General features: G+C 46.6%; 1 protein-coding gene across 2 annotated transcripts; it reads right to left on the bottom strand.

Annotated features, from left to right (window-relative positions):
• Positions 1-1,258: 1,258 nt before the first annotated feature.
• Positions 1,259-18,129, bottom strand: LOC105480532 (5'-aminolevulinate synthase 1). 2 transcript variants are annotated; one of them, XM_011739548.2, is made up of 11 exons: positions 17,956-18,129; positions 16,748-16,978; positions 13,482-13,709; positions 11,889-12,038; positions 10,681-10,903; positions 9,556-9,740; positions 8,828-9,007; positions 7,465-7,629; positions 4,038-4,306; positions 3,170-3,332; positions 1,259-1,612 (listed from the first exon to the last, which is right to left on the bottom strand). In XM_011739548.2, exons 2-11 carry the CDS (start codon positions 16,944-16,946, stop codon positions 1,452-1,454), a joined length of 1,923 nt encoding a protein of 640 aa, XP_011737850.2. In that variant the 5' UTR covers positions 16,947-16,978; positions 17,956-18,129; the 3' UTR covers positions 1,259-1,451. The 2 variants fall into 2 exon arrangements, with proteins under 2 accessions (XP_011737850.2, XP_011737852.1); XM_011739550.3 differs by having other exon boundaries at positions 16,748-16,967.
• Between the last annotated feature and the right edge of the window lie 1,146 nt (positions 18,130-19,275).

The following is a 19,275-nucleotide window of genomic DNA, read 5'->3' as shown; positions in this document are numbered from 1 at the left end:
TGTAGTCCCAGCTACTCGGGAGGCTGAAGCAGGGGAATGGCGTAAACCCAGGAGGCGGAGCTTGCAGTGAGCCGAGATCCGGCTACTGCACTCCAGCCTGGGCGACAGAGCGAGATTCCGTCTAAAAAAAAAAAAAAAAAAAAACCCCAGGGCTGGGTGGGGAGTTGAGTACAGTTAAGAGTTAAGAGACCAGCCTGGTGGGGCCATCAACATTCACAGGAAGACCCAGCCAAATGGAGCAAGGACCAGCTCATGAGGTAGGGAGAAAACAATCAGCAGAGGTTAGTGGTACAGCTTAGAGGAGAAGCTTCAAAAAGGCCAAGGACAACCACTGCAAATATCACTGAGATCCAACAAAGGAAGACAGAACTGGCCACTGGACTTCGCAAGATAAGAGACAGATGTGAGAAATGAGCAGCCTTCCTAGAGAACAGGGATGAAAGGGTGACTGCCCAGAACAGGGGCAGCACAGAGAGGCAGGGGGAGCAAGAAGAGGGTCTAGACAGAACAAGCTTATTTTTCAGAAGGGGGACAAAGCCTCTGCTGGCCAAGGAGAATGAACCAGCAGAGGGGGAGAAATTTTGCAGCAAAGAGATGGTTGTAGGACCGTGCAAGAAGCAACAGGACCTGAAATACAAATGGAGAGAGGCAGGGTGAGGAGCACAAACCCCTCTGCTTTTGCTGGATGGGACACAACTACAGGTGCAGGAAGCTGACAGGCTGGAGGATGGGGTGGTGACAGACAAGCCAGTCTTCTGATGCCCAGACTTTCACAGGGAAAAATGGGGTCAAGGCAGTAGCTAAAAGGGAAAGTCAGGGGGAGGCAGCTGTAGCAGGACTGCGACGCAGCACTGTCCATTGAAGATATGAAGTGAGAAGTTTAAAGTGAAACCGGCCGCCAAGGTGGTGTCACTCTTTCAAAACTGTTCAGTTGCCGGGTGCAGCTGGGTCAGCCACTGGATACAGTAGGCATTAAGGAGGTAGCAGGGTTCAAGCTGTGGGAGGTTCTGCCTCTCCTGCTCTGAAGCCATTACCAGAGCTCCAGTACTTTATTCAGCTTATTCATTCCTAGAATACAGACTGAACTTAAAGAGATGATGACAATTATTATTTTTTATTTTAGAGGCAGTCTTGCTCTGTCACCCAGGCTGGAGTGCAGTGGAGCAATCATGGCTCACTGCAGCTTCAAACTCTGGCCTCAAGTGATCTTCTTGCTTTGGCCTCCCAAGTATTGTGATTACAGGTGTGAGCCACTGTGTCCAGTCAATGAAGAATTTTATTCAGTAGCCAATAGCAGAAAGAGCCACCACTTAAACAAGAATTTATTTCTAGGACTATGTTTTTACTATAGATTAAAATTTAATATAACTTAATTCACATATAAAGACAACTCTGAAGACTATCTGGATATGATAATGGCCTGGGGTTAAGTGGAATAACTGAGGTCATGCTCAGGCCTGAGCAGATACCAACTTGCTCAAGCCTGAGAAATAGGACTTCTCTCTTTCACTCATCACTTCAAAATGCAGTGGCCTCCTGCAGAAGTTGCACTCAGCTGAGGAATGCGGCTTCAGTTCCAGCCCCACTTGCTTCCACGTGACCAGCAGATTCTCTGAGGAGAAACAGTTTTTAAATATTAAAGGGAGTAATATACACAAAAGAAATGAATACATATGTCCACATAAACACTCATACACAAATGTTCATAGCAGCATTAGTCATAATAGTTAACAAGAGAAACAACCAAATGTCCACCAATAGATGGATAAACAAAATGTGGTAAATCTGTACAATGGAAGGTTATTTGATAACAGAAAGAAATGAAGTGCTGATGAATGCTACAGCATGGATGAGCTTTGCAGACATGATGCTGGAAGAAGGCAGACACAAAGGAGCACACGCCGTATGCTTCCACTTAGACACAAGGTCCAGAAAAGGCAAATCCACAGAGACAGAAAGACCTGTGGTTGACAGGGGCTGGGGATGGGGAAAAGAGGAGTGACTCCTAATGGGCAGCGGCTTCTGAGGCGATGAAAATGTTCTAGAATCAGATAGAAGAGATGGTTGCATAACACTGGGAGTGTATTTAAAAATCATGGACTTGGATACTTTAAAGGGTGAATTTTATGGTATGTGAGTTATATCTCTATTGAGATAAGGCTTTTATAAAAATTTTAAGGCTTTCATAAAAATAAATAAAGAGAAAAATAAAACCCCGAGTTGGGCTTGATTTCACAGACCTGTAGGGAAGAAGCTGCTCCAACACTGCCACATGACAGTTTAAACCCAGCATTTCCAATAGAACAGAGAGCCCATGAGGAAGCTGAGCCATGCTGGGCGGGCTTGGGAGGGCAATGTACCTTTGAGGCAGAGGTGACCTGTGGCTAACAGCCCCCTTCTGTCTCTGCCTTTAGGTTGGACATGGGTGGGGCAGTATAGAAGCACGGGGCAGTTGAAAATGTTGAGCAATTCCTCTTATCAGAGGGGATTACGTGTGGGGTTATTCAAGGATTATACAACGTCATGGAGTAGAGGGCAGTGGCAAAGACAAATGTGAGCTGGACTCTGGGGGACCAGCAGGGACTCAAGCCTTCAGAGGCCTCTTCTCCCTGCAAGTCATTACCGTGTATCCTTCAGCCATGTAGACAAGGGGGCACTGGGAACACTGAGCAGATTCCCAGGCTCCCTCAGAGCTCCCAAAATGACGCTCCACCCTCTTGATGTGAATCAGACAATAAATATCGTTTAGGGTTTTGAACCATTTGAGGGCATGCTTAGTTACTGGGAAAAAGAAGAAACAGGCACCGTGGCTCACACCTGTAATCCCAGCACTTTGGGAGGCCGAGGCGGGCGGATCACGAGGTCAGGAGATCGAGACCATCCTGGCTAACATGATGAAACCCCGTCTCTACCAAAAATACAAAAAATTAGCCAGGCGTGGTGGCAGGTGCCTGTATTCCTAGCTACTCAGGAGGCTGAGGCAGGAGAATGGCGTGAACCCGGAAGGCGGAGCTTGCAGCGAGCCAAGATCACGCCACTGCACTCCAGCCTGGGCAAAAGAGCGAGACTCCATCTCAAAAAAAAAAAAAAAAAAACCTAAAAAAAGAAGAAGAAACAAATCTGAATGCCTCTGAAGGGCTTCAATTATAAACACTGCAAAGGTACTCACCAAGGAAGTAGTTCATCATCTGGGGTGTGTGGTGAGGGGTAGGGGCGATCCGTAGGAGCTCTTCTCCCCGGGGCACGGTAGGGTAATTGATTGCTTGCACATAGATGTTATGTCTGCTCATTAGTTCATCACAGACTTCCGTGTTTTTAGCAGCATCTGCAACCTAAGTTCAATGAGAGCAGAAGGTAAGGTCACAACAGGAAGGACTACCTCTTAGCAGAAATTCTAACGAACACAGTCCCCACAACACTCAGGCTCAAGACCAGACTGTAGCAACATATGCAAGCTTGGGGCAGAGGGAAAGCGCTGCCCAAACACCTGTCATTTAAAAGGAGCCAGTGTTGTTTTGTGAAGACCAGAGAACCAAAACCTTATTAAAAAGAAATACATTTTTAATGAGAAAACACTGGTTCCATTCGTACCAGCAGACTCTCATACCCAGGATGTATAATCTAGATTCGGTTATACTAGCTGTATTCATTACACTAATTCCACTGTGACATCAACAGTGCTACCATTTGTAGTGGGAAGGGCAAAACCTATTTTGAAATTTACTAAGTAGAAAGCCATACTTCAAAGCTGGCCAATCTCAGGCTTCTGGAGCTTTCCAGATACAAGCTCTGTGTTTACCCTGTCAAGGTCAGTGCTCTGGAGAGGGAACTTCTGCCCCAGCCTGCTGGGTTCAAAGGCTTTCTTCTCATGGTGAAGTCAGCCAATGGCGGAAACATGACAGAGGGTGGCTGGCTACAATCCCTCCCTGGCAGTCACCCCGCTCAAGCCCAACTTCAGGAAGGTATGAAGCAGAACATCTGTACATCATGTGTAGAGGCACAGCCCACAGCAAGTCCAATCAGAGACACGCCATTACCCGCACAGGGATGATGTGGCTGGGGCAGTGGACAACAGGGAGGCCGGCATCCATTAGCATCTGTCTCATGAGCTTAACGTTGCGCTGGTGCTGGCGGCGAAGCACCCGTCCCTCAGCGCTCTTCAGGATCCGCACAGACTCCAGGGCTCCAGCCAGCAGCATGGGTGGCAGAGAGGTGGTGAAGATGAAGCCAGCAGCATAGGACCGTACCGTGTCAATCAGAGAACTCGTGCTGGCGATGTACCCTCCAACACAGCCAAAGGCTTTGCCTGGGAGGAGACAGCTTCATTAATTACAGCAACAGCCTCTAAATGGACATAGCAAGGTGTTGTAGAGCCTCAAAGCACTGACTTTTCTCCTTATCTTCTTAATTTGTTTCCGGACTGATTGGTGTAGTCATGCACCACATTAATGATGTCTCAGTCAATAACGACCACATATATGATGGTGGTCTCATAAGATTATAATACTGTATTTTTACTATACCTTTTCTATGTTTAGGTATGTTTAGATACACAAATACCATGGTGTTGCCTACAGTATCCAATACAGTAACATGTTGTACAGGTTTGCAGCCTGGGAGCAACAGGCCATACCACAAAGCCTAGGTGTGCAGTAGGCTATACCATCTAGGTTTATGTAAGTACACTCTATGGTGTTTGCACAATGATGAAATTGCCTAGTGATGCAAGTCTCAGAATGTATCTCCCATCGTTACACAATGCATGACTATAAAAAGGATATCTAATCATCCTTTTTTTTAGAGACAGGGTCTTGCTCTGTCACCCAGGCTGGAGTGCAGTGGGATGATCATCGCTCTCTGCAGCCTCAACCTCCTGGGCTCAAGTATTCCTTCCACCTCAGCCTCCCAAGTAGCTGGTACAGGTGTACACCACCATGCCGGGCTAATTTTTTAAATTTTTATTTTGTGTAGAGAGGAGTCCATGCTTCGTTGCCCAGGGCTGGTCTCAAACTCCTGGGCTTAAGTGATCCTCCTGTCTCAGCTTCCCAAAGTGCTGGGATTACAGGTGTGAGCTATTGTGCCTGGCTACTCATTTTTAAAAGGGTAAAAAAGCTAAGGAAGGTTACAAAAGGGTCTTGCCCAAAGTCATATGGCCAAGCTGGTGTCTAACCAGGATCAAAATGCAGGTCTTCCAATCAGACCTGACACCTCAGTGGGTCCCAGTGTGCCCAAATACCCTGCTGCTGCCTCCCTTCCCACCATCTTATTCTCCTTTCCCTTTCTCACTCGGGCTTGCTGCTCTGACAGCCAGCACAGCTCCACTCCCCACGTCTGCACTGCATGTGCTCTTTGGAACAAGACTGGCTCTGCAGTGCTTGCACCATCTTCCCACTGCGAACATTAACCCAGAGGCTGGAATTTTACCCAGCTAAGGCGTTAACTGTTTTGGTGTGACTGGTGTTATTTCCTACTTAGTTAAGAACAAAACTCTGGACAATTAATGCATTTGCTAGACAAATATGAAAACTCAGAGCCTGTTAGGATTGATTTAGGGCCAGACTTGGTTTTCAATTCTCACTGAGTCCTTTTGTATAATCTGCATCTCAAGTTTCAGGATTAAAAACTCCAGAAGAGGCCAGGTGCCGTGGCTCACACCTGTAGTCCCAGCACTTTGGGAGGCCGAGGTACGCAGATCACTTGAGCTCAGGAGTTAAGAGACCAGCCTGGCCAACATGGTGAAACCCCATTTCTACTAAAAATACAAAAACTACCCAGGCATGCTAGCATACACCTGTAGTCTCAGTTATTCAGGAGGTTGAGGTGGGAGGATCACTTGAGCCCAGGAGGTGGAGGCTGCAGTGAGCTGTGATCACACCTGGGCGACAGAGTGAGAGCCTATCTCAAAAAACAAAAAGAACTCCAGAAGAGTCTTCATAGATCTTAACATCACATTCTATAATTAATGCTTTTGCTAAAACCACATGCAAAGCCGAGTTGGTTCAATCTCCTATAGTACAAAGTTTCTCTCTCCAGCCTTTTCCATCTCACAATCACCATACCTTCAAGAGCCCACATCAGGAGACATCCTTAAAAGAAAAGAGCTTCTGGCTGGGCGCAGTGGCTCACGCTTGTAATCCCAGCACTTTGGGAGGCTGAGGCGGGCAGATCATGAGGTCAGGAGATGGAGACCATCCTGGCTAACACGGTGAATCCCCGTCTCTACTAAAAATACAAAAAATTAGCCGGGTGTGGTGCCAGGTGCCTGTAGTCCCAGCTACTTGGGAGGCTGAGGCAGGAGAATGGCATGAACCCGGGAGGCGGAGCTTGCAGTGAGCCGAGATCGCACCACTGCACTCCAGCCTGGGCGATAGAGTGAGACTCTGTCTCAAAAAAAAAAGAAAAAGAAGAAAGAAAAAAAAGAGCTTCTTGAATTAGGACACATGATTAGGTGCTTTTCTCCTGGTAGGGGTTCCGCCCTTCGAACTCCCAGGCTCGCTGGGTCGGCACTAGGTTCTCACACCCCTTGACAGGGCTGAAGGACACTTTTTAAAGAGCCTGCCCTTCCTTTACCAAGCACAGGTTATAAACTGGCATTTTACTAACTGCTAGATGGGTTTCCAACTGCCTTACCCACTTTTGAAAGCTGCACTGCATGTGCTCTTTGGAACAAGACTGGCTCTGCAGTGCTTGCACCATCTTCCCACTGCGAACATTATCCCAGAGGCTGGAATTTTACCCAGCTAAGGCTGGGTAAAAAAAAAACAAACTTCAAATTTATATAATTTTCATCTCTTTAGGGTTCTCATAGGTTCTCAGAGGGAATGTCTATAGTAACTGTTTGCATATAACTTATTTACCTTCTCCACAAAACTTCTGATTTAAGTCCTATTGTTTTCTCCATTATATTGATGATGAAACTGAGGTATAGAAAGGTTAACTACCAACCCAAGGTCACACAATTAGTGAGGTGGCAGGACTCCAAAGTCTAGCTCCCACCTACCACAAGACATAGCCTCTGTATGAGGAAGAACAGAGGAAAACTAGGATGAATTGGAACGTTCCCATGTGGGAGGCACGGAGCTCAGCACTTCACAACACCTGAACCTAACAAGCGCTCCAGGAGAAAATACTAGAATTCTTTTTTCTTTTTAATTAAGAACAACCTGAGGCACAGAGAGTACAGGCTCTTGCCATGGCATGTGGCTAGACCCACAACTCTGTCTGAAATGAATTCAGATGGCAATAAATGGTCTATCTGTTGTGTTAGGCTGTGGGGTTTACTTTGATTCTAAGAGCCATGCCTCCATGACCCAAGGAATTCCACTAAGCTGGGCCAAAAGAAAGAGTGGCCCAGGCTTCATATGCTGCCAGACTGTCTCCTCACCTGGTCCCAGTTAGACTAGTTAGTCCTTGGCCTTATTAGGATAATGGAATTTTAGTGTATGTAATGCAATGTATACATACCAAGTGTTCCAGAAATGATGTCCATTTTTGGCATGACTCCATCCCGATCCCCAATCCCTCCGCCTCGAGCCCCATACAGCCCCACTGCGTGGACCTCATCCACGAAGGTGATTGCTCCAAACTCATGGGCCACATCACACAGCTCTTCCAGTGGGCACACTGCCCCTGAGGAAAGACCAGAGACTGCTCTGAAGAGCTTGCCACTTCAGAAATTTCTGTTTTGGTTAGAGTCAGAACAATGCAAACTTATATTCTAAGCTATCATTTTTAATATTGGAAAGAAAATGAACTTCCTCCAATTTCTAGGTTACCTGGGATCCCAGAGCCTAGTGAAAGCCGGAATAGAATATCCACTTTCACCCAAATCTATTTTAAAAAGTCCACCAATTACAAAATCCTGGCAGAATGCAATACCACACAGCAATAAAAAAAGAACGAGACCATGTCCTTTACAGCAATATGGATGAAACTAGAGGCCATCCTAAGTGAATTAATACAGGAACGGAAAAACCAAATAGCGTTCTCACTTATAAGTGGAAGCTAAACATTGAGAACACATGGAAGGGAACAAAGACACTGGGGGCCTACTTGAGGGTGGAGGGTGGGAGGAGGGTGAGATCAAAAACTACCTATTGGGTACTATGCTTATTACCTGCGTGATGAAATAATTTGTACACCAAACCCCTGTGACACATAATTTACCCATATAATAAACCCACACATGTACCCACTGAACCTAAAAGTTGGAAGAAAAAAAACAAAAATCCTGGCAGAAAGGAAAAGAAAATTAAAAAATACAACAAGCCGGGCATGGTGGCTCATGCCTGTAATCCCAGCACTTTGGGAGGCCGAGGCGGGAGGATCACGAGGTCAGGAGATCAAGACCATCCTGGCTAACATGGTGAAACTCCATCTCTACTAAAAATACAAAAAATTAGCCGGGCGTGGTGGTGGGCGCCTGTAGTTCTAGCTACTCAGGAGGCTGAGGTAGGAGAATGGTGTGAACCCAGGAGGTGGAGCTTGCAGTGAGCCGAGATGGTGAAACTGCACTCCGGCCTGGGTGACAGAGCGAGACTCTGTCTCAAAAAAAAAAAATAAATAAATAAATTAGCCAGGCATGGTGACGGGCGCCTGTAGTCCCAGCTACTCGGGAGGCTGAGGCAGGAGAATGGTGTGAACCCAGGAGGCGGTGCTTGCAGTGAGTCGAGATTGCACCACTGCACTCCAGCCTGGGTAACAGAGCGAGACTCTGTCTCAAAAGAAAAAAAATAAAATTAAAAAACACAACAAAACACCATACTTTTAAAGAGTTCAGGCCTAGTTTTTCATCTTAGATTTCAGAGGAACTTCTGTCCACACTTACCATCCATTGAATGGACAGTTTCAAATGCCACAATCTTGGGGACTGAAGGGTCAGATCTTTGCAGCAGTTCTCTGAGATGGCTGACATCATTGTGGCGGAAGATGTACTTTGGCACTCGGCTGTTTCGAATCCCTTGGATCATGGAGGCATGGTTCCCAGAATCAGAGTAAATCTCACAGCCTAAGACAACAAAAATGCTATTTATTGCCACGTGCATCAAAGACAAATTATTTCCTAGAGAGAGACGACAGACTTTTCCTTGGAAATGATGCTTTGAAAATGCCTATTAGGAAAAAGACACTGTGTGCCAGTTTCTTCCTGGCAAAATAACTAGTTAGTGCTTCCCCTGTGAGAAGGTCCAAAGGTGTAGAATAACCTTGTGGCAGGCAATTAATCTGCTCTTAAATCTGGCTGCCTCACTCCAAACTCAATCAAGAGCTAACTAAATGATTTAGAGACTTCTCCAAAGGATCATCTCAGAATATAAAACATATTTGAGGCAATTAGCTCAAGGACAAGACGTTTCAAGTTTTAATTTTCACTGGTATCATGTTCTCCTGGAACCCATAATGTACAGTTAGCATTTCATGCTTGACCCCAGAACAAATGCCCAGATAGGATTATGATTTTCAATTGAGAGGTTCTGGTAAGCCTTCTTTGTTGCCAATTTTCTTGTTATTACTAAGAAACCCAAAAAACTCTAAGGCACCCATGCCAGGCTTCCTTACCTGGCATCATCTTAGCCAGGGTGAAGAGGGTTGAGTCATTGGCCACAAAGCACGAGGAAAACAAGAGTGCAGCATCTTTCCCATGGAGGTCTGCCAGCTCCTGCTCTAAGTCCACATGGAATTTACTAGTTCCAGAAATATTTCTAGTACCACCTGCCCCAGCACCATGTTGTTTCAAAGTGTCCCTGTTTAAAAAAACAAACAAACAAAACCAGAAAATACAGCTCATGGTTCTAAACACTATGTGAATTTTTTCCTCTTTCTAGGATCCAGGAGACTCAAACATGTTGATGTAGCAACTCTCTCACTGTGAAACCTGGGGTCAGAAATTTCAACTGATTTCATCTTCAGACTAGGTGGGAGAAGGTGTCAACACTAGGGTGATGACACCTCCAGGAATCATCAAGAACAAGTGTTCATTTAACAATCAGTAAGTGCTTGGTATTAGCTGAGTTTCTTGTCTAAGAAACTAAGGTTTATTTTCTCTGAGAAACATTATTCTTTCCAATAACATGTTATCTTAAGAAAAAACGAACTCTAGAGGGACATTCTGGATGGTGGTTACCCTCTGCAAGCCAGTCATGTAATGTTAGGATATATCACTATCATTAAACCTCAAACTGGTTAAATTAAACCTCAAACCTCTTTAGCAAGCCTTTGGAGAATCTGGCAAGCCACTCTCTCAAGCATCCCTAGGATGGTAAGCCTCCTGAAGGAGGAGTAATGGGACCTACATCCTTTTAACATGTCTTTTGAAGTAGCTTTTTCTCTAGCGCTGCTAGATTCGTATTTCTCCTCTCACAGCCACAACCAAGGATGTCTCTGTGCAAGACTGCCTGGTGTTAAAGGCACACTCACTTGTAGAGTGGTAGAAAGTGGACTGACATGTGTGGTCATTGAGCCTATAAACTTGAACCCTCACAAGCTAAGGGGCTCCAGCAGCTACTTGCATATTAGAGTTCCTTTAAAAATAATCTGTAGATATTTTTCAGAAACTAAGAATAGTATTTTGCTGTGGCACGCATTCAGCTACTGAATGTTCCCTCCATAAAGATCCAACCCCTATACATCATCATTGGCTTGCCTAATAACACCAGTAATATTTGAAAGCCAAGGGCTACTTACATAACTGCCCCACACACCCGTGGGTGGCGACTCATTCCTAGGTAGTCATTACTGCACCAGACTGACACCTGCTTTTTGGTGATGAGGGAGTCTGAATAGTCATCTGCCATCGGGAAGATGTGTGCTCGCCGGTTCACAGTTTTAAAAACTCGATAGGTGTGGTCATTCTTTTTCTCATCAATTTTTTTCTCAAAGAAACGATCATACTGAAAAGTGGAAACAGCTGAAAATCAAACAAAAGACAGGAGAGAATGACGGTTGTGAAACACAACTGCATTTTGGTGAAAGACAACAAGTCTCAGCTTGGCCACTGAAGGAGATCCTGGGCAGGTTATTTGATGTCCTCATCTTGTAAGTAAATAAGACTGTATATTGGCCGGGCGCGGTGGCTCAAGCCTGTAATCCCAGCACTTTGGGAGGCCTAGACGGGCGGATCACGAGGTCAGGAGATCGAGACCATCCTGGCTAACATGGTGAAACCCCGTCTCTACTAAAAAATACAAAAAAACTAGCCAGGCGTGTTGGCGGGCGCCTGTAGTCCCAGCTACTCGGGAGGCTGAGGCAGGAGAATGGCGTAAACCCGGGAGGCGGAGCTTGCAGTGAGCTGAGATCCGGCCACTGCACTCCAGCCTGGGTGACAGAGTGAGACTCCATCTCAAAAAAAAAAGACTGTATATCAAGTGTTTGGCTCAGTGCCATGTGTAGATGGTAGGTATTAAAGGACAGAAGGCAGGCTACCAACAGCACCTGTAGTCACCATAACCAAAAGCACCTGCTCACGCAAGCAAGGGATATGCCTTTCAAGCCTCAACTCACCATACATTTTTTGTTTTTCCTAGAGACAGAGTCTCTCTCTGTCATTCAGACTGGAGTACAATAGCGTGATCATAGCTCACTGAACCTTGAAGTCCTGGGCTTAAGCAATCTTCCTACCTTAGCCTCCTGGGTAGCTGGGGCTATAGGTGTGAGCCATCATACCTGGCTAATTAAAAAAATTGTTTTTGTAGAGATAGTGTCTTGCTATGTTGCCAAGGCTGGTCTCAAACTCCTGGCCTCAAGTGATCATCTCCCGCCTCAGCCTCCCAAAGTGCTGGGATTACAGGTATGAGCCACTGTGCTCAGCCTCACCATGCAATTTTATATTTAATCTAATGTACATTTAAATTATAAATTATCTCCTACATCAGGCAAATAACAATAAGACTTACATTTTGGCAAGTTATCTTGAAGAAGATGAGACACTCTTTCTGGTCTTTGCTTTTGCATGATGTCCTGGAAGTTCTTCAGCAGCCCACTGGGATCCCCTCCATCAGTTTTCACACTAACCACACTGGGGCTTGCTGAGGTTTCAGCAACCTCTGGAACAAAAGTAACAAGAAACAAATGGGACCAACTTTCTATTCTGAGTTCACAGTATCTTCCAGACATACTGTCAAAAATGGTTTATTGCCTAGTTCACAAAAAAGGCCAAGCATAACCAAAGTTAGCTGTAACTGAGTGTACAAAGCATCTCTTCTATTTTAGTTACTGTAATGGCAGACTCATGGTGTTGTTTTCAGAGCTACTGGCCTGCTTTAATGAACAATAAAGTCCAAAGCTTTCTCTGCTGGTTGGCATGTCTTATTCACTCCACAACATCCCCAACCCAATCCTAATCTCAATTTTCTGGTTTTTTTTTTTTTTTTTTGAGACAGAGTCCCATTCTGTCACCCAGGCTGGAGAGCAGTGGCACGATCTCAACTCATTGCAACCTCTGCCTCCTGGGTTCAAATGATCCTCCCTCCTCAACCTCCTGAGTAGATGGGACTATAGGCATGTGCCATCATGCCCAGCTAATCTTTGTATTTTTGGTAGGGATGGGGTTTCGCCATGTTGGCCTGGCTGGTCTTAAACTCCTGGCCTCAAGTGATCCACCTGCCTAGCCCTTCCAAAGTGCCAGGATTATAGGCGTGAGCCACTGAGCCTGGTCTTAATCTCAATTTTCTTCATAGAAAACAATTTTGGCTGGGCGCGGTGGCTCAAGCCTGTAATCCCAGCACTTTGGGAGGCCGAGACGGGCGGATCACGAGGTCAGGAGATCGAGACCATCCTGGCTAACACGGTGAAACCCCGTCTCTACTAAAAAATACAAAAAACTAGCCGGGCGCGGTGGCAGGCGCCTGTAGTCCCAACTACTCGGGAGGCTGAGGCAGGAGAATGGCGTGAACCCGGGAGGCGGAGCTTGCAGTGAGCTGAGATCCGGCCACTGCACTCCAGCCTGGGCGGCAGAGCGAGACTCCATCTCAAAAAAAAAAAAAAAAAAAAAAAACCATTTTGGCCATATGCATAATTTCTGCTGGTTAGGCTTTTGGGGAGCCTTGGGTGCTCTGCAGATGTAGCCACAGCTATATATTGTGGAGTTAAGGTTGCAATTCAATGACCATCAGTAAGACACCCAGCTTGGGAGCCCTAGGACCAGCACTTACTGCAGTAAAACCATTGTTTTCTATCTTTATCCCACCAGATGATGCGAAAGACCAAAGGGACAAAAGGCACCTGGTAGCAGCTCAAGACTGCAGGTTATTTTCAGAAATTAAGTAATTACTATAAAAGCTGGTCATATCCTACACACACACCAGAAAGTCCCACTTTTGCAATAAGGATCTTGACTGTCTATCTTGAAGACCTTCCTCTCTGGCCCTAAAAGAGGAAGGTGTTTCCATAAATACTGCCCTAATGATAGCTCATACACAAATCTGAGGGCCCAAAAGAACTAAAAGGACCTCTTCACTACCACTAATGGTTCACAACTCATCTCTTACCTTTCCTCACCGCATTCATTTCCTGCACATCCTCCTGAAGCTCAAGACTGGCTTTGCAGAAGACACTGCTGCCTCTCTGATTCATCTGTGCTGCCAGGAAAGGGCATTTGCTTGCAGTGCCCTGGCTTGTGGCAGGCAAGGGGTGTCCAGACGGAAGCTGTGTGCCATCTGGACTCTGCTGGGATCCATCAGGAGCCTGTTGGACCTTGGCTTTGGCAGTTTTGTCTTCTGAGGGAGGAAATGGAAAAAGTGAAGCATCAGATCTGGCTGCACAGTGTGTAAGAAAACCACTTATTTCTTTCTTTTATTGCCTCAAAGATAAACTTAATACTTACTCACTCTACCCCACCATCCAGACAGAAGTTTGTGTTTGTTTGTTTTTTTTAAGATGGAGTCTTGCTCTGTCCCCCAGATTGGAGTGCAGTGGCACAATCTCGGCTCACTACAACCTCCGCCTCCCGGGTTCAAGTGATTCTCGTGTCTCAGCCTCCCAAGTAGCTGGGATTACAGGTGTGCACCACCACGCCCGGCTAATTTTTGTATTTTTAGTAGAGATGGGGTTTCACCACCTTGGCCAGGCTGGTCTTGAACTCCTGACCTCAGGTTATCCACCTGCCTTGGCTTCCCGAAGTGCTGGGATTATAGGTGTGAGCCACTGCACTCAGCCACAAGCTTGTTTTTATTAGGTTCTGCTAATCTCTCTAGTTTTTCATCTGCTTCACAAGAAACAATACTCATGTGAAGAGCTGACTGGCACATTCCAGTTGCCTCTTAACCCCATAGTATTTCTCCTCACAAATCCAACAAAGTACCATTTTCTAGTTTTAGACAACCTGGAATCCTTGAGTTGGATCATTCCCAGTAATTTCTACCCCAACTACACTCAGCTTATTTCATGAGAGGACACACCCTGTAAGGTAACTGGAAGTATTCACACACAGTTTTTTCTCTGCTAACATTTTCTTTTCCTTGTTTTTTTGAAACAGGATCTCACTCTGTCAACCAGGCTAGGGTGCAGTGGTGCAATCACAGCTAACCGCAGCTTTGACCTCCAGGCTCAAGTGATCCTGTCACCTCAGCCCTCCAAGTAGCTCGGACTGCAGGTGTTCTACTGTGTCCAGCTAATTTTTTTTTTTTTTAACTTTTTGTAGATACAGAGTCTTGTTATGTGGCCCTAGCTTCTATCAAACTCCTAGGCTCAGGCAGTCCTCCCGCCTCAGCCTCCCAAAGTGCTGGAATTATAGGCATGAGCCACCACATCCTGCCTCTGCTAACATTTTTTAAACAGATTCTTGACAAAGAGGCTTGCTGTTGCTTAACATAAAAGCTACTGGTTTTTCTCTAAACAAAAGAAATTAGGCTAAAACTTAAGTCTTTAGATTGCTAATACAGTAAGAAAAAATAGGGGTATATCACATTCACATACCTCATCTACTTTCTCATCTAAATTCATCAAAGTCTGCTGACTTAACACAGTTGGCTGGTAATTATCCTTCTAGTTACAGTGACTTCCCTCTCCCCTTTAGCAAATTCATTCACCTTCTTTCTAGAAAAGTCTTTTTTCATCATTCTGGAATACTCCTGTGAGTCACTGGCTAGCCTTTCCTATAACTTGGGTAAGGTGTCTCAATACAGTTTTCATTAAAATCTTCTACAAAAGAAAGCCAAAAAAATTATTTTGAAGTTAACTTCATTTATTATAAAAGTAATACATACTCATTAAAGTCTAGAAAAAGAAAAAAAAACCTATCATTTAAAACATAACCATTGCAAGCATTCTGGTAAAAAAGACATAACTAACTCTTGAAAATAAACCCTATAAAGGATTAAATCCTTTCTGCTTAAAGAAAAACAAAAATTCTTTTCTTACAAGCCCACACCCAGAGAACACGCCTAAGTAAAATACTCTCTAGGATTAAGTGGAACCTGAAAAGCCTTGTTCTCTCCTAGCAGAACCAGAGCAAACTAAATTCAACTCCAGTCTCTTTGTTGAAAACAACAACAAATGTATATACAAATAAAGATACATGGCATGATCTCAGCTCACTGCAACCTCTACCTCCTGGTTTCAAGCAATTCTCATGCCTCAGCCTCCCAAGTAGCTGGGATTTCAGGTGTATACCATCACGTCCAGCTGATTTTTGTATTTTTTTGTAGCAATGGAGTTTCACCACGTGGCCAGGCTGGTCTTGAACTCCTGGCCTCACATGATCCAACCACCTCAGCCTCCCAAAGCGCTCAGATTACAGGAGTGAGCCACTGCACACAGCCAAGATAAATTTGTTTTTAAAATCACTAATACTGTACGATTTCATTTATATGAGGTACCTAGAATAGTCAAATTCATAGAGACAGAAAGCAGAATGGTGGTTGCCAGGGGTTGGGGAGAGAGGAATGGAGAGTTACTATTTGATGGGTATAGAATTTCAGTTTGAGAAGACAAAAAAAGTTCTGGAGATGGATGGTGGTGATCGTCACACAACAATATGAATGTACCACTGAACTGTACATTTTTAAATGCTTAAAATGGTAATTTTTCTTGGGCATTTTACCACAATAAAACAAAAACTTTTAAGGAAAAAAAACAAGTCACTACTTTAAAAAGCCAAAGGTGCCAGGCACGGTGGCTCATGCCTGTAATTCCAGCACTCTGGGAGGCTGAAGCAGGTGGATCAGGTCAGGAGTTCAGGACAAGCCTGGCCAACAAGGTGAAACCCTACTAAAAGTACAAAAATTATCCGGGTGTGGTGGTGCATGCCTGTAATTCCAGGTATTTGGGAGGCTGAGGCAGGAGAATCGCTTGAACCTGGGAGGTGGAGGTTGCAGTAAGCCGACATTGCATCACTGCACTCCAACCTGGGGAACAGAGCAAGACTCTGTCTCAAAAAAGAAAAACTAAATAAATAAAAAGCTGAAGGCCAAATGTTTAATGAGGGAAATTAGAAGGCCAAATGTTTAATGAGGGAAATTAGAACACTCCAATTTAATATTTATGTGAACGAGGCACTGAGGAAACACTAAAATCCCAACAGACACTAACATGCAATCCAAAAACCTGCCATGTGCAACACTGGCCACTGTTTCACCTTTAAAGATGGAAAGGCTAAAAGTGCCTACCCTTGGGGTGACAATCATATGAGATAATCTGTGCACAGAGCAGCCCTTTGTGAGTGACTGTGGCCCTCACCACCACTGTGGGGACTGCTTCTAGTCTACCAATGAGCACACACACCCGTACCTGCTCCTTCATTGTCAGTGACACTTACTCTCACTGGCCGGAGAGGTTTCTTTGATCTGTTGGTAGTGTACTGCTGCAGTGGACAATGCCCGAGGGGCTGGCTTGGCCCCAACTTCCATCATCTTGGGGCAGTTTTGGGCATAGAACAACAGAGATTTGCCTGCTTTCTGCAGAAAGGCCTGGGGGACTCGGGATAAGAATGGGCAGCGGCGAACAACAGTCTCCATGTTCAAGAAGTATGCTGGCTCCTGTGGAAAGACTGATGATGAGTGACATCAACAGCTGTTAATAATCAGGCAAATATCACCGCAAGCTCATTGGATTCAGGTGTCACCTGCAGTTTCTATAAAGGGTACCCTGGAATACTAACACTTCTCCCTCAAAAATGCCTAAGGACAGCACTGATGTGAGACTCAGCTAAGGAATGGTGACCACATTTTACACGGGTCACCAACTTCTTCATTCCCCAGCTCTACACAAAGCAACTTCACCAAATGAAGTAAATACTGACAGTACATAGCCAAGGGGGCAGAAGGATGAAGCACAAGTCAAAAACAGGTTTGGGAGGCCAGAGGTTTCTTAGGGAGATGCACAGTGCAGATAAGACATCTTGGCTTACATCCAGGTGGAGAAGGGATGTTAGGGAAGAAGCCACTCATCTATCCAGACAGGGAAGACTATTAGGGATCCTGACTTTCTCCTGGTCCCCGCATCCCCGAAAGCACTCCTAAACCCGAGGAAGGAGTCCAGCATGCCCCCGAGTCCCTGAAGCAAGGATTCCTCCGCGGTCGTGTCCCCACAGCGGGAAGAACTGGGCATAACTGAGAAAGGAGGGGCACAAACGAGGGTAGGGGTATGAGGACCAGCGCCTTGGGACTCACTGGGGACGCGCAGGGGCTATAAAGTTGAGGGAGTTGAGTCTGGAGAAAGAAGGCAGTACTCGGGCAGTGGGGGTCAGAGGTGACCCGCGGTCGAGGTCTCGAGAATGACGGGAGGGGTATGAGAAGGAAATTCTAAAGCGGCGGGTTCAACCGGGAATAGCTGGAAGGGGCCGAAAGGGGAAAACTGAGGCGGCCGTCTAGGCAAAAGATCTGGAGGATAAACGCTGACCTCAAGGCGGCGGATGACTGGGACAGTGGGGGATGGGGTCCCAGCGCCCCGGGGAGAGGTGCCCCGGCTGACAGGACACGCGGGGGCTTCCCCGGCCGGCGCCGCACCTACCGCGCGGGCCCTCACCTGCGCTGGGGACTCTGCGGAGGCGGCGGCGAAAGAGGCGGGCACTCAAGCCGAGAAGTCCAAACGAACCGTTCGTTGCCCTTGTCCAGGAGCAGCCCCAGGCCGCGATCGCCGGCGCCTTAATATATAGCAGGAGTGACCGCTGCGCATGCGCCGTGGGCGCTGCCTTCTTCCGCGCAGGCGCGCCGCGTCGCCCTCGGCGAGCTGGGCGGGCGGGGCAGAGAAGCCCACTTCTTTGGCTCTGCGGTTATCCGTGCAGCCGGGGATTCCCCGGCTCGCCTGCCGGGAGGAGGAAGGGCCAGGCGGTGAGCGGACGAGGTCTTTTTTCCCGACCTCATCCTGCACTCTCGTGCTGCCTCCCCACCAACTACCCTGGGCTTCAGAACCCTACGCCCCGATTGTGGGGTATAAAATGGCAAGGTCGAGGCGGCTAGGGCCAAGTTGGGGGCTACAGGGTTGTTAAGATGGGTGTCTTGGACCTGGAGGAAGAAGGAGATCCAAGGGGTTCTGGGCCGAGGTGTTAAGCAGGATCCATCCCATCTGCGGCTTGCTTTGGAAACTGTGAACAAGGGCTTCCCGAAGGAGGTGGAGCTGATTGTATCCCCTACAGATGGAGTGGTCCTGGCAGGATGCGGAAGAAGCGGGACACTCAGCTGTGGCACTTTCCGGTCTAAGATGATCTAGAGGAGGCAGAGGAACAGGGCTGGATGGAACCCATCCATTCCACAGCTCTGAGCACTTGGGGCGGAGGGGGAGGCACAGGGCCTGACAATAGTTAGCATGTAACAAATATTAGCCACTATTTTTATTTTCCATCTGGGGTTGTCTGAAGCCTCTTGCTGGCCACCCTGGGCACCAGCAGGGTGGCTTAGGCCTCCATCCCAAAGGTCAGCGTTGGGCCATACCTCCATTGAGTTTCTCTGGCACAACACATGAAGTGTAGGGCTTGGCAAACCCCTCTCGGGAATGCCAGTCTGGCTTCCTTGCTCCACACCCTTCCCAGCTTGGCTTGGGCTGAGTTGGGCTGGGCCTGTGCCAGGCTCAGAGGTACTCTCCATTCTTGAGGAAAGGGCCGTTGAGAGTATTCCTTTCCCAGCTACGCATTAACAAGAGGGACAAAGTCCAGAATGATGGTGACCAGGGTGTGTCCAGGTACTTTGCATTTCCCTCTCTGAGCATCCAGCTGGCTGCAAGGCAGGTGAGGTGAGTCTCCACCTTCAGAGGAGGCACCTGGGTTCAGAGTGGCAGTGGGACCTGTCCAGGATGCGTGCTTTGGTCTGAGAGCTCAAGACCCAGTTCTGTGCCATTCTGCCAAGGAAT

The sequence above is a fragment of the Macaca nemestrina genome, chromosome 2 (genome assembly GCF_043159975.1).
Source record: "Macaca nemestrina isolate mMacNem1 chromosome 2, mMacNem.hap1, whole genome shotgun sequence".
In the NCBI taxonomy this organism is placed as follows: domain Eukaryota; kingdom Metazoa; phylum Chordata; class Mammalia; order Primates; family Cercopithecidae; genus Macaca; species Macaca nemestrina.
This window is presented reverse-complemented; position numbering and strand designations above follow the sequence as displayed.

Bases quoted from the DNA above. Each gene is read 5' to 3' on its own strand.
- LOC105480532 (XM_011739548.2), bottom strand. From the start codon at position 16,946: ATGGAGACTGTTGTTCGCCGCTGCCCATTCTTATCCCGAGTCCCCCAG. The intron at 13,710-16,747 runs GTAAGTGTCACT...TTCCTCCCTCAG, and splicing joins AACCTCTCCGGCCAGTGAGA to AAGACAAAACTGCCAAAGCC. The intron at 9,741-10,680 runs GTAAGTAGCCCT...TTTTTTAAACAG, and splicing joins CGGGTGTGTGGGGCAGTTAT to GGACACTTTGAAACAACATG.